The sequence below is a fragment of the Macrotis lagotis genome, chromosome 3 (genome assembly GCF_037893015.1).
Source record: "Macrotis lagotis isolate mMagLag1 chromosome 3, bilby.v1.9.chrom.fasta, whole genome shotgun sequence".
NCBI lineage: Eukaryota > Metazoa > Chordata > Mammalia > Peramelemorphia > Peramelidae > Macrotis > Macrotis lagotis.
In genome coordinates this window covers 2,762,284-2,773,778 of record NC_133660.1, presented here as the reverse complement: position 1 = coordinate 2,773,778, position 11,495 = coordinate 2,762,284, and the positions used below count along the sequence as shown (strand labels likewise).

At 47.3% G+C, this 11,495-nt stretch overlaps 1 protein-coding gene across 1 annotated transcript; it reads right to left on the bottom strand.

Moving 5' to 3' along the window:
- Positions 1 to 9,588: 9,588 nt before the first annotated feature.
- On the bottom strand, positions 9,589 to 10,671 carry ATOH1 (atonal bHLH transcription factor 1). The gene has a single exon (XM_074227347.1). It carries the CDS (start codon positions 10,669 to 10,671, stop codon positions 9,589 to 9,591), a length of 1,083 nt encoding a protein of 360 aa, XP_074083448.1.
- Between the last annotated feature and the right edge of the window lie 824 nt (positions 10,672 to 11,495).

Here is an 11,495-nt window from a genome sequence, read left to right as displayed (position 1 = left end):
ACAAAAAGAAGGAAGATGTGAGTTCGGGGGGAGAAAAATGGGGAGAGAAAGGCTAACTGGAGACTGGAAGGCAAGGGTGATAGGTGGGGGTGGATGGGTGCAGATTTCGCCTTTTTTGCGCCCTCGATTTAGGGTGAATCAGATCTGATGAGTCTGAAGTAAAAAAAAAAGATCTCAAAGATATCTCACTGGGTGGCACCGCAGTCTCTGACACTTCCTCCTTGCTCCACCAGGAGCCAGTTACACATACACCTGGAGGAAGCTATCAGAGTGATCTTTGCCAGGAAGCCTGGAGACCCGGCCACTCCAACTGAGGCTGATTCACTGGGATCAGTTTGAGGGCTGAGAGGACTGGGGGAGGGGAACTGACGGAATGAGCCAGGTTGACCTTCCTTCTACCACAGATGAGTTTCCCTGATCTCCTCTGGGCATCTCCCTTGGCAAATGAACTCTAGTCAGAGGATCGGATTAAACTGATCCCCCCTTGCACCAGCCCAAAGACGTTCTGAAGTCCTTGGACTTCTAATTCCTAAACCCACCATCATTTCCAGGTCCACTATTTGTTCCATCTCTTCGTTATCTCTGTGTGACTCTTTCTCTCTCTTTCTGTTTCTGTTTCTTTATCTGGGTTTCTCGGTCTCTCTCGGATTGGGGTGGGGGTGGTTAAGACTGGCCAAGAGAAGACCTTTGGGAGCCAGCAGGTGCCCAATTGGGTCCTGAAGACTAGAAATCGCAAGAGCCCTGACAAAAGTTCTTTTTGAAATGAGAAATAAAGGGAAACCTGGGCGAGTGAACCTTTAAAAGATGCGAGTCATTCAAGAAAAAAGGTGAGGGGCGGAGTCGGAGGAGGGGCACGATGGAGGAAGATGGTCAGCATTTGCCCGGAGATGTTGTACTGAGGAAAGAGCTCTGTCTGGATTTGGATTTGGGGAAGCTCCGTTGCAATTCTAGGGCTCCTACTTACCACCTGAGTGACCTTGGCCAAGTCAATTCCCTCTCTTTTTGCCTCTGGCGCTTTATGGATAATAAGAGAATTGAACTGATTCCCCCCTCAAATCCCTTCTTCCTCACTACCCGCATCCCGATTTCTGCTGGCTAAAATTAGGTGATCTTTAATTTTTTTTTTGAACATTTTGACAAAAGCAGGAAGAGACCAAGAAAGGACTATAATGGGCTGGACCCTCCCAGCAGCATTAACACATTCCATTTAATAGGACCTAGGATGCAAAGTGCAACCAAGGAGAGAATGGTGCCCAGAAACGGACAAGCTGCGAAAATCACTCTTGCTCCGGAAGGGAGGATGAGAAACGCCCACTGTTCTGAGTTTCCTAATGTTTGTCCTTCATTCTCGAAGAAGACCGCGACATCAGGGAGGTGGTGCCGTGACAAGCACATGGACTGGATCTGAGTGAGGGGAGGTTGTGTTAAGTCTCCAGCCTCAGTGTCTCCTCCAGAGTCATCTGCAACCAGTGGCCAGATTTGAAAGAGGATGACTGGAGATGGCAATGGATTCCAGGAGATCAGGGTTAAGCGTCTTGTCCAAGGTCACACAGCTAATAAATGTCGGAGGCTGGATTCAAATTCCTTTCCTCCTGACTCCAAGGCCAATGTTCTATTCACTGCGCCACCTAGAGATTTCTAGAAGGCTGAAGGACAGTCTGCCCCAGGCACACTGCACAGACTCAGCATCTTTATTAGCCAATAGTGTTTTTCCCATCCTATTGGAATGGTGTGTTTGTGGTCACAGTTGTATATGTTATCTTTTTTTTTTTCTGAGTCCTTCACCTTAGCTCATTGAGGCAAGGGTCTAATTAGCCTCATCTTTCCCTAGTAGAGACTATAGCAAAAACTCATTGATGCTACTTCATGTGTTCCTCCGAGATTTGAGTAATGAATCCTTCCCACTCATTCCCTCTCCCCTTCCCTCACCAGCCTCTTCCTCTCAGTAGACAACTTGCTCCAGACTGGGCAAAAAAGAGTGACCACAGCTATGGTGCCACCCAAAAAGATCACCCCGGGCTATTTTTCTTTCGAAAAAGCAGCAGAGCTGATCTGTTTGGTGACTTCCCAACCTGAGGAAGTACCAGATAGCAAAAGGCTAATGCTGTACTCCACTGATCCATGCTGTCCTGCTCTTGCATCTATACCCCTCCCTCATTACCATCATGTTTTACCCTTGGCTTCCCTTCCCATTCTCCTTCCTCTGGATGCCCATCTTCTCTTCTTTCATGTTCATTTTCTTCCTTCTGACCTCCTTTCCTCCTATGACTGTTACCCAGCTTTCATTCTTTTCCCTTTTCAGTTTCTCTTTTATCATCTAGCCCCCCCCAATTTTGATACATATTCTGAAAAATGCAATCTTATTCTTTATACTTTTTAAAAATACCTTTATGTAATGTATGCTGTGTAAAATAGAGAGGGGGGATTAAAATTATACTTGCAACACTCAAATTGCTCAATTTTAGAAAAGGGGAAAAAATCTTGAATTCAATCACAGAAACCTGTAGAATGCTAGTAAACATTTAGTTCAGAGAAACAGGTTTAAGGGGATAATGCCAGGTACTCAGATGACCCAGGAAATAAAAAATTCATGCTTTCACTGAATTGATCCAGGGGCTACACATGCATCAGGTTAATTTACTTCCCTCTCCAGCACAGCCACCAGAAAAGCTACTTTCCATTCAAACTGACTATAAAGAATTTGCTCTATCTGCAGTTGTCTTGCAGTTTAAACTCAACAACGCCAATTGACTGAACTCCCTAACACTTCCTCTGCTGTTTGATATGACCCTTCAGAGCAATTTTATTTCTATTTTAGTATTTGAAGACCCGAGGTGGAAAAAAAAATCAAATTTCCATCTCCATAGATGGATTCTTAGAGAACTGATATTAGGTGAAATACAAAGCTTTAGATAAAATACATATCCTGATATCTTTTGGCAGACGGGAGAGTAGAAAACACACTTAAAAGACTACAGGGAAAATAATGGAGGCTAAAAGTTATGACTAGTATTCTCAAGTGCAGAAAGTCTAGGGCTTGAGGCACTTTGGCTTTGTCATTTTGGTACCTTCATTCTATCTGTGTGCCCCTGCCTCAACTCTTTAACACCAAATTGTTGATCATGAGCAGATCTGCAGTGGTAAAAAGAGTTTCTTAGCTGGGACACTTTAGACATTTAGATTGAGATCACGAGTTTGAAAGATAGAAGAGGAAGAAAGAAAAAGAAAGAAAAGAAGGAAGAGAGGGAGGGAGGAAAGAAAGAAAAAGAAAGGAAGACAGGAAAGAAGAAAGGAAGAAAGAAAGAAAGGGAAGGAGGGAGGAAAGAAAGAAAGAAAAAGAAAGGAAGGAAGAGAAAGAAAGAAAAAAGGAGGAAAGGAAGGAAGTAATAAGGGAAGGAAGAGCAAGAAAGGAGGAAAGAAAGGAAGGAAGGAAGACTGAAAGAAAGGAAGGCGGGAAGGAAGGAAGAAAGAAAAAGAATTGGAGCAGCAAGCAAAGAGTATATGACCTGAGAAGGGGGAAAGATATATTGCTTTTAAAGGGGGGGAGTGGAGCTTCCAGAAAGAAGTGGCATTTCAGTTGAACGATCCTTTGGAATCGAGAGAAGAATAGCGAGGACCCCTAAATTCTTTCCGGTCTTTGTTTTGCCATTAAGTGAACAAGACTGAGAGAATTTGGACCACTCGTCTTTTCCCTGGGTCTGGAGTCCCTTCTGCGTCTCAGTCCTGCGATTCTAGCATGCTCCACTCCAATGAGCCGAGCATATGGGACACTGAGCATGAGCAAAAGGACACCGTCCCCCGCTGTATCGGTTCTAATGGGACATGACCGCTTAGGTGGCATTACAGGCCGGGGGAGGCACCTCCGCCGATCTTTGGCTCTCGCCTCTGCTTTGTGGAGCCCAAAGGTAGAGGAAAAGTCGGAGCAACTTCCTCAAGCGAACTTTTTCCTAACGTTTCGCTCACTCTAAATATCCCCCGTCCCGGTTAAGAATTCAAATCTATGCTTTTGTCGGTGTTTTGGGGGGCGGGGGGGAGATCCGCTGGGGAAATGCGTCCTTTGGGGATGAAGAAAGGACGGGAGGATGGCCTTTGTCGCCTTTCGAGGGGGCGCGGGAGGTGGTGTGCGGGGGAGCCGGTGCTACAGGTGCCTAAGCTCGGAGGCGAGCGCGGCCCTCGCCCAGCTCTCCCGCCTCTTCCTCCATCTATCTGGCCCTCATCTTGGCATTTCTTTGGCTTTAACTTTCCGGACTTTCTTTTCTTGCCTGGTTGCTGGGCAGTGCTGGGAGCGGTGGGGGCCCCTGCTGGCAAGGTGGGGGGGGGGGCGGGGGGGCGGGGAGGGATCACGGCTGCGAGCGCGGCTGTGTGTGCGGAGGGGTGGTGGGTGATGATGAGGAGGATGATGAGTGTGTGTGGGGGGGTGATGATGGTGTTAAATGTGGCAGCGCAGCTCCCCGGGGAGTTGTCTGAAAGGAGAGTGCGCTCACCAGCTGACAGCGCGTGCTCCGCTCCAGACACTCCGCACCGTAGCCAGGAGCCTCTGCCAGCGCCTCTATTGTCAGCTTCCCTCTAATTAAGCAACACTCACATTACCGCAAAGCGCCCCCACGCTTCTGGGTTCCCCCTCTTTTCTTTTCTGCCTTTCCCTCCCCTCCTCCCCCACCTCTCCCGGGCGTGCACAGGTTTAACTCATTCCGGTCCTCCTCGCCCCATCTCTGCAGCCAACCCGGGGGAGGGGGGGGCTCAGAAGCGGGGGCTCCGCTCCTCCAAGGCCTCAAGTCAAAATGAGCCCAGAAAAGGTTCCCATCTCCTTCCCGCAAAGCAAACAGCCCGCTCCTCTGAGCCCAAACTCGGCGGCGGTCCCCCGTCTTCTCTTCTCCCACTGTGAGGACGAGAGAGTCCAAGGGGTGCTCTGGGGTGCGGAGGGGGCCGCCTCACCTACTTCTAAAAGGGCTTTGGGGGTGCAAGGTGAGACGAGGAGCGGCTCTCGCCCTTCCAAGGCGGCGGCTGCACATGGCGGCAGAGGGAAATCATTGCAAAGTATTCACGGATTAATGAGCACTTACTTGGGGCGGCTTGAAGCGAGGCGAGCCTCTAAAACAAATAATAGGGCTGCGGACCCGTTAGAATAATGAATTGGTCAAAGTAAAGGAAATCCCTTGGAGTTTTGGTCAGGCATCGCCTAGTTCGTCGATGTACCGTGGAGAACAAGTTTAAATGTCTTTGCTGCCAAAGTAAGCTTCCTTCAGCCCTCCGTGAAATCAAATAAGTTTCCAAAGGGTGGTGAGCCAAAACCTTCCTCAAATAAGAAAAGCGGGTGGCAAGGAGGGAGGCTTCGAGAGAATATAAAGAGGACTACTTAAAGGATATAAAAACCTTAAAAAAAACCCCCCCACCAACAATGCAACTGAAAAAACCCCCGATTTATCTGTCTTCATTACTTTAAGAAATGTCTTCTCTTTGTTTGTTTGGGGGATGTTAAGCATGCTTAACTTGCACACACATAGTTGATTCCTTTGCTAGTATCTTGGATACTTGGATCTGACTTTGGAAGGTAGAAGCTAATTGCTAATAATGGAGAGAAAGGAATCAGCCAGCATGGCAGGAGTGGTCCGGCATATGGGGAATGAGCCCTCCGAAATACTCAATATTCAAGTTTCCAAAATATTAATGAGATTATAGCAACCTGCAGCTATATGTTACAGCTTGTTAATGGAGTGTAAGAGCACGGGCTGCCAATCGTTTGTTATGCAAACTTTATAACAGAACCTTCAAATGGAAATGTAGTTTATGCATCTTTCTCACATAGAAAAAAGGAAGAGAGAAAGATGGTAGAGAGGGAAGGAAGGAAAGAAAAGAGAGAGAGAGAGAGAGAGAGAGAGAGAGAGAGAGAGAGAGAGAGAGAGAGAGAAGAGGAGGAAGGGACAGGAAAGAAAAAGAGAGAGGAAGTGTCCGCTTTAGTCTTGAAACACAAGCTATGTCTTAAAATGAGCTCTACACCGTATCTGGTAATTTGAACCAATTCTTGCATACTTTTCATTTTGTCTGATATAGAGTTTTAAGTTCTCCTGTTGGTTTAGTGATTTGTGCCTAGAAAGGATATGAGTGATGAACTAATTCCTAAGATTAAAGCACAAGCATTTCTAACACTTATGCAAAAATGGTGACTTTTAAAATAATTACTTACCTGTCACTGAGTTGTAGGAGAATTAAAAAAGGAACATTTAGACAACTCTGTCTTTGGACTTTGATATGCCTCTATTTATCACTTTCTCACAGACTGGCATAAAGGAAAATAATTGAAGTATGTAAAAGTGAGGAGACTTAATAGCTAATAAGTATATGGTAGTTAGACTTCTTGGATTTTTAATCTTTAGTTTTTGCCAATTATTAGCTCAGTGATTTGGGGCATGTCACTTAATCTTTGAAGAACTCACTTTCATCATCATCTATGTAAGGAAGACTAGATGAAGTTATCACAATATTAAAATTTATGAAGAACATTGACTTCTTTAAAAGTGATCATATTTGTGTGTGTGTGTGTGTGTGTGTGTGTGCGCGCGCGCGCGTGTCTGTGTGTGAAGCAAGGTGAACCAACCCACTTACTTCCTATAAAATTCTAATAATTCCCCTTGCTCATCCTTCACCAACTCCAGTATCTGGAGTAAAAATAATTCACCATTACTTTCCATGACTGTGCTGTCATTCAATGAAATTACAATAACTATCAAACGGGACTAAACTTTGCATTTTTCTGTGTTATAATAAATGGAGTCTGGTGCACTCCTAATGGAAATGCGTCAGAAGCAATAACTTGATTTATTCAACACCCTGAATATTTCTGATGTTTATTTTGAGCAGGGCAAACTCAGGGGTGCAAAAGGTTATCAAAGGGACAGGTGCATTGTTTCTACCCTTGAAAGTGTCACGACCTCTTGCTCAATTCTGTAGAGAGCCTACTGGTAGCTATCAGTTTCATCTAGGGAGCTCCTCCAACTGATTGTCAAGTATTCGAAGTCTGTTTTGCTTCCCTTTGCACAGATGGGCAAGCCTTAAGACAAGAGGGTCCTTCTGACCTAACAGGAGCTTGTTTACTCACCAAACTCATAGCATTATTAGGCTTAGAGCTGGAAGGGACCTTAGAGATCATTTTAATGCCCGATGTTCTTAATTGGGATCCAGGGACAAGGGTTCTAGGGGAAGATTGGGAGAGGGTTCATTTTCAATCAACTCAAACTGAAAAATGTCTATTCTATGACTTAAAATCACTATTCTAGGAGAATTTCTGGAATATCTACCAGGCTGCCAAAGTGACCCAAGACACCGGTAAAAGTTAAGAAATGCTGATGAAGTCCAACATCCTCATAGATGAAGAAACTTAGACTCGGGGACTTTAGGTCACCATACGGGACAATGTGAGTCAAACTCATGCCCTTTCACTTTAGAAGGGGCAGTCTTTCTACCGGAGCTGGTTAGAAAAGTCTCTAAAGTGATTAAGCTTTCCGTAAAGGTATTTGCTAGTCCTGTAGATAGTACAAAGAATTTTCTTTTAAACCAGATGGTTTAAACATAGACTGTTCGGTCACCTAGTCCATTACAGGTGACCTGAGCCTTATTTTTAACATCCAAAAAAGGAAATTTTACTACTTCCCCAGTTCTATTCTTTCTTTACTACCGCTACTTCTTTAATCTTCTAAGGGGACAGACTATTACCATGCGATACAGGACAATACCCCCTCATTGCGAGGACACATGCCTGGACAGCTACTAAAAGGAGCATTTTGCTTCAGCAATTGTCCCCAAATCTTAGGACACAATTCTATATCATAGCAGTACGTTTTCAACTCCTTTGAAAGGGCAAATTGTAAGGGAAATGTCTTTTATTTCAAAGGCGAGACTAGTTGAAAGGAAATATAAACGTATTAGTAAGGCATTTTCAGCCTGTATTTTTTTTTAATTAGTGAATTCCTTGGATTTTCTTTTTCATTTCCTCCTTGTGTATCCAATGAAGGCAAAGAAGCATTTATCTTTAACCTAAAAGTTTGACCTGTGTTTGACTAACATGAACCGATTTCCATTTAATTGGAAACATGCATGTGTCTCTCTGTCTATCTCTCTCTCTCTCTCTCTCTCTCTCTCTCTCTCTCTCTCTCTCTCTCTCTCTCTCTCTCTCTCTCTCTCATCTATCTAAAATGAAATGAAACTAACCAATCAAGATAAAGGTCATTGATGGCAAGTTGGCAAGTTCTCCTGAGCCTCCAGAAGTCTTTCTCTGAAACTTCTGAGGAAAGTTTCTGAGAAGTGTTCTTATAAATAGGAGGTCTTGGGGACTGATGATGTAAAATATGCAACAGTTTTATTTCACAATAACAATTTTGAGGACTTGAAAATGAATTTATGGATTCAGTCTCAGTTGCAATCTCTAGATAAGAGATATAAGGTAAACAGAGACGCAAATATTCGTCCATCGTATATATCTCAGTGTCATAAAACACTCCTCTATTCTAGAAGATTCATTTTTAAAACAGAGCTGCCCATTTTGAAATAGTGATCCTTGAAAAGCAAGAGTCAAATCGGGTCCAATTTTTTCCACATTTATTTTCATCTTTTGCAAAAGAAAGTACATCATAAAACAATGGCAGTTGGCTTTTCTAAATTAAAATAAATGATCTTGTAGAAAAAGTACAAAATGAAAAGATAAGTAGAAATGGTAGCAAACACTCGGTAATAAATAAGTTTTCTAACATCAATAAAGCTAAATAAAATCGACCAAAATTTTGACACGACTAAATTGTTTTTTTTTTCTTTTAAAGCAAACACTTGCAAGGAGCTTAGAGATTTTTAAGTGGCTATATCAAAAACTGGTTTCCAGTTGGCAGTTAAATTTCCTTTTGAAGCCGCATGTGGTTGCGACGGATAAAGTGCGTGCGCCAAGCTTCCTTAAAGACAAGAACATTATCAACAAGAGATATGCGTAATGGGTATATTTATATACTATATTTTGTATATATATGTATATATATATACATATATATATATACGTATATATATGTATATATATATATATAAACCGCAAGGCTTCGCCTCTTCTGACAATTACACACATCCAAAAGGTAGACTCTTTAGAAGCATTTTGCTTTCCATCCCCAAATCAGGAATATAACTTCGGAAGACTACCGCCCACACAGGAGCACGCGAAAAATGGGAATGTCCGGGGCAAAAAAAAAAAAACCAAAACCCAAATAAATTAAAGCCAAATTAGCAATGAAAGGAAAGCTGCTGGTTTTAAGCAGCTTGTTGGCAGCCGGGCACTAAGACTAGGGGCGTAAAAATACCCATACTGTCTCTAAATCTACAGAGGGCCAGAAGGTAGAGACAAAGGCAACCATATGAACCGATTTTCGCTACGAATCTGGGGAGGGGAATGTGTGAAGTCACCGAATGTTGCCAGGAGTGAGTGACCCCGGCTTTGCGAGACAATGACAAAGCAGGTAGCGGGGGGGGGGGGGGGGGGCACCTTTCCCGGAATCTGCTAGAGTCCAATCGGGTTCTGGCTTGGTCTCGGCTTACTTCGTCGTCCCTCTGAGCTCCCTAACTTGCCTCGTCAGAGTCACTGTAATGGGAATGGGGGGAAAACTCCCCATCGCTTCTGTGGGACCTGGGGGACGTTTTGCTGCTCTCCTCCTGCACCGGCTGCAAGATGCCTCCGGGCAGGGCAGGAGACAGGGTCTTTTGCGCCATCATAGCGGTGAGAGCGCTTTCTTCGAAAGGGGCGAAGTGCAGAGCGTCCAGGGGCACCGCGTAACCTCCCGCAGAGGCCGGGGCGGAGAAGCGTGTCCTGCAGGTCCCCTGCGGGGCCGGCCGGGAGCCCCCTCCGGGGCCCGGGGAGGCCGCCGAAGGGCCGGTGGCACCCGCGCTCGGCTCGTAGGAAGGCGCGCGGAGGTGGTGGGGGTCGCTCTTGCAGGAAGCTGGGGGCTGGCCCGGCTGCTCGGCCCCGCTGGGCGTCTGCAGCAAGTCGGACAGCGCGTTGATGTAGATTTGGGCCATCTGCAGCGTTTCGTACTTGGAGAGCTTCTTGTCGTTGTTGAAGGACGGGATGACGTTGCGCAGCTGGTCGAAGGCGTGGTTGAGCCCGTGCATCCTTCTCCTCTCCCGGGCGTTGGCGGCCAGCCTTCTCTGCTTCTGTACCCCGTTCACCTGTTTGCCGGAGGGGGCTCTCTGGCGGCCGCAGCCCAGGTCGTCCCCCACCAGGCCGCCTTTCAGCTTGGACAGCTGCTCCCGCACCTTCACCGAGCCGGGGCTCTTGCTGAGGCCGCCGCCCCCGCTCCCGCCGCTCCCGCCGCCGCCGCCGCCCCTCACGAGCGCCCCTCGGGGGTCGGCCTCCTCGTGGGGGGGCAGGGTCTCGGCCGCACCCGGGTCCGGGGAATGCAGCAAGTACTGGGCGGCGCGTGCCGTACAGAGGCCCTGCAAGGTGGGCGCCAGCCAGGCGCGTGGGTCGGTGCTGTCCAGGAGCGCCAGCCCGGGGGGATAGCCGGGGGGCTCTCTCCCGGGCAGGCTGGGAGCCGGCGGCGGCGGCGGCGGCGGCGGCGGCGGCGGGGGCTGGGAGTGGGGCTGGTGGTGGTCTCCCAGCTGCTTCCCTTCAGCCCACTCTCCCGCGTGCAGCAGACGGGACATCGCGCCCCGGCTCCGGTGGGAGGCGGAGCGGCGCTCGCAGCGCGCCCACGAGCCAAAGCCTTCCGAGGGGCTCTGCCACGGAGTTTTATTTTGTCCCCCTCCCTCCCCCACCCACCCCCGAGATCACACACCGGGGCGCGTGCAACGAGGCTTCTCCGGTTGCGGAAGGCGCTGCGCCCCTTTAAAAAGCGGCACGCGCCAGTGGGTCTTTCCACCCCCCCTCCCAGCCCCCTCCTCGCGCCGGTCGCGTGTCAAGGCAGCCAATGGAGGCCGAGGACAGGCGCGTGCGAGGAGCCAATCAAAAAGTTTTACAGCGGCAGAAAAGTTCCTGCGAAGGGAGGAAGGCTCTCGCCCCGGGGCTTTTTCTTTCTTTTCCTTTTAAGTCATCAAATTCATATGTTAATAGAAGGGCGGTAATCTGATGCCGGTGGCGTGTCACCAGAGGCTGGTCGCTGTGCTCCTCTCTCTCTCTCTCTCTCTCTCTCTCTGTCTCTCTGACTCTCTCTGACTCTGTCTGTCTGTCTCTGTCTCTGTCTCTCTCTCTCTCTCTCTGTCTCACTCTTTCTGTCTCTCTCTGTCTCTCTCTGTCTCTCTCTCTCTGTCTGTCTCTCCCTGGCTCTCTCTCTCTGTCTCTCTCTCTGACTCTGTCTCTCCTTTCTCTCTCTCTCTCTCTCTCTGACTCTCTCTGTCTTTCTCTGTCTCTGTCTCTCTCTCTGATTCTGTCTCTCCTTTCTCTCTCTCTCTCTCTCTCTCTGTCTCTCTGACTCTCTCTGTCTCTCTCTGTCTCACTCTTTCTGTCTCTCTCTGTCTCTGTCTCTCTCTCT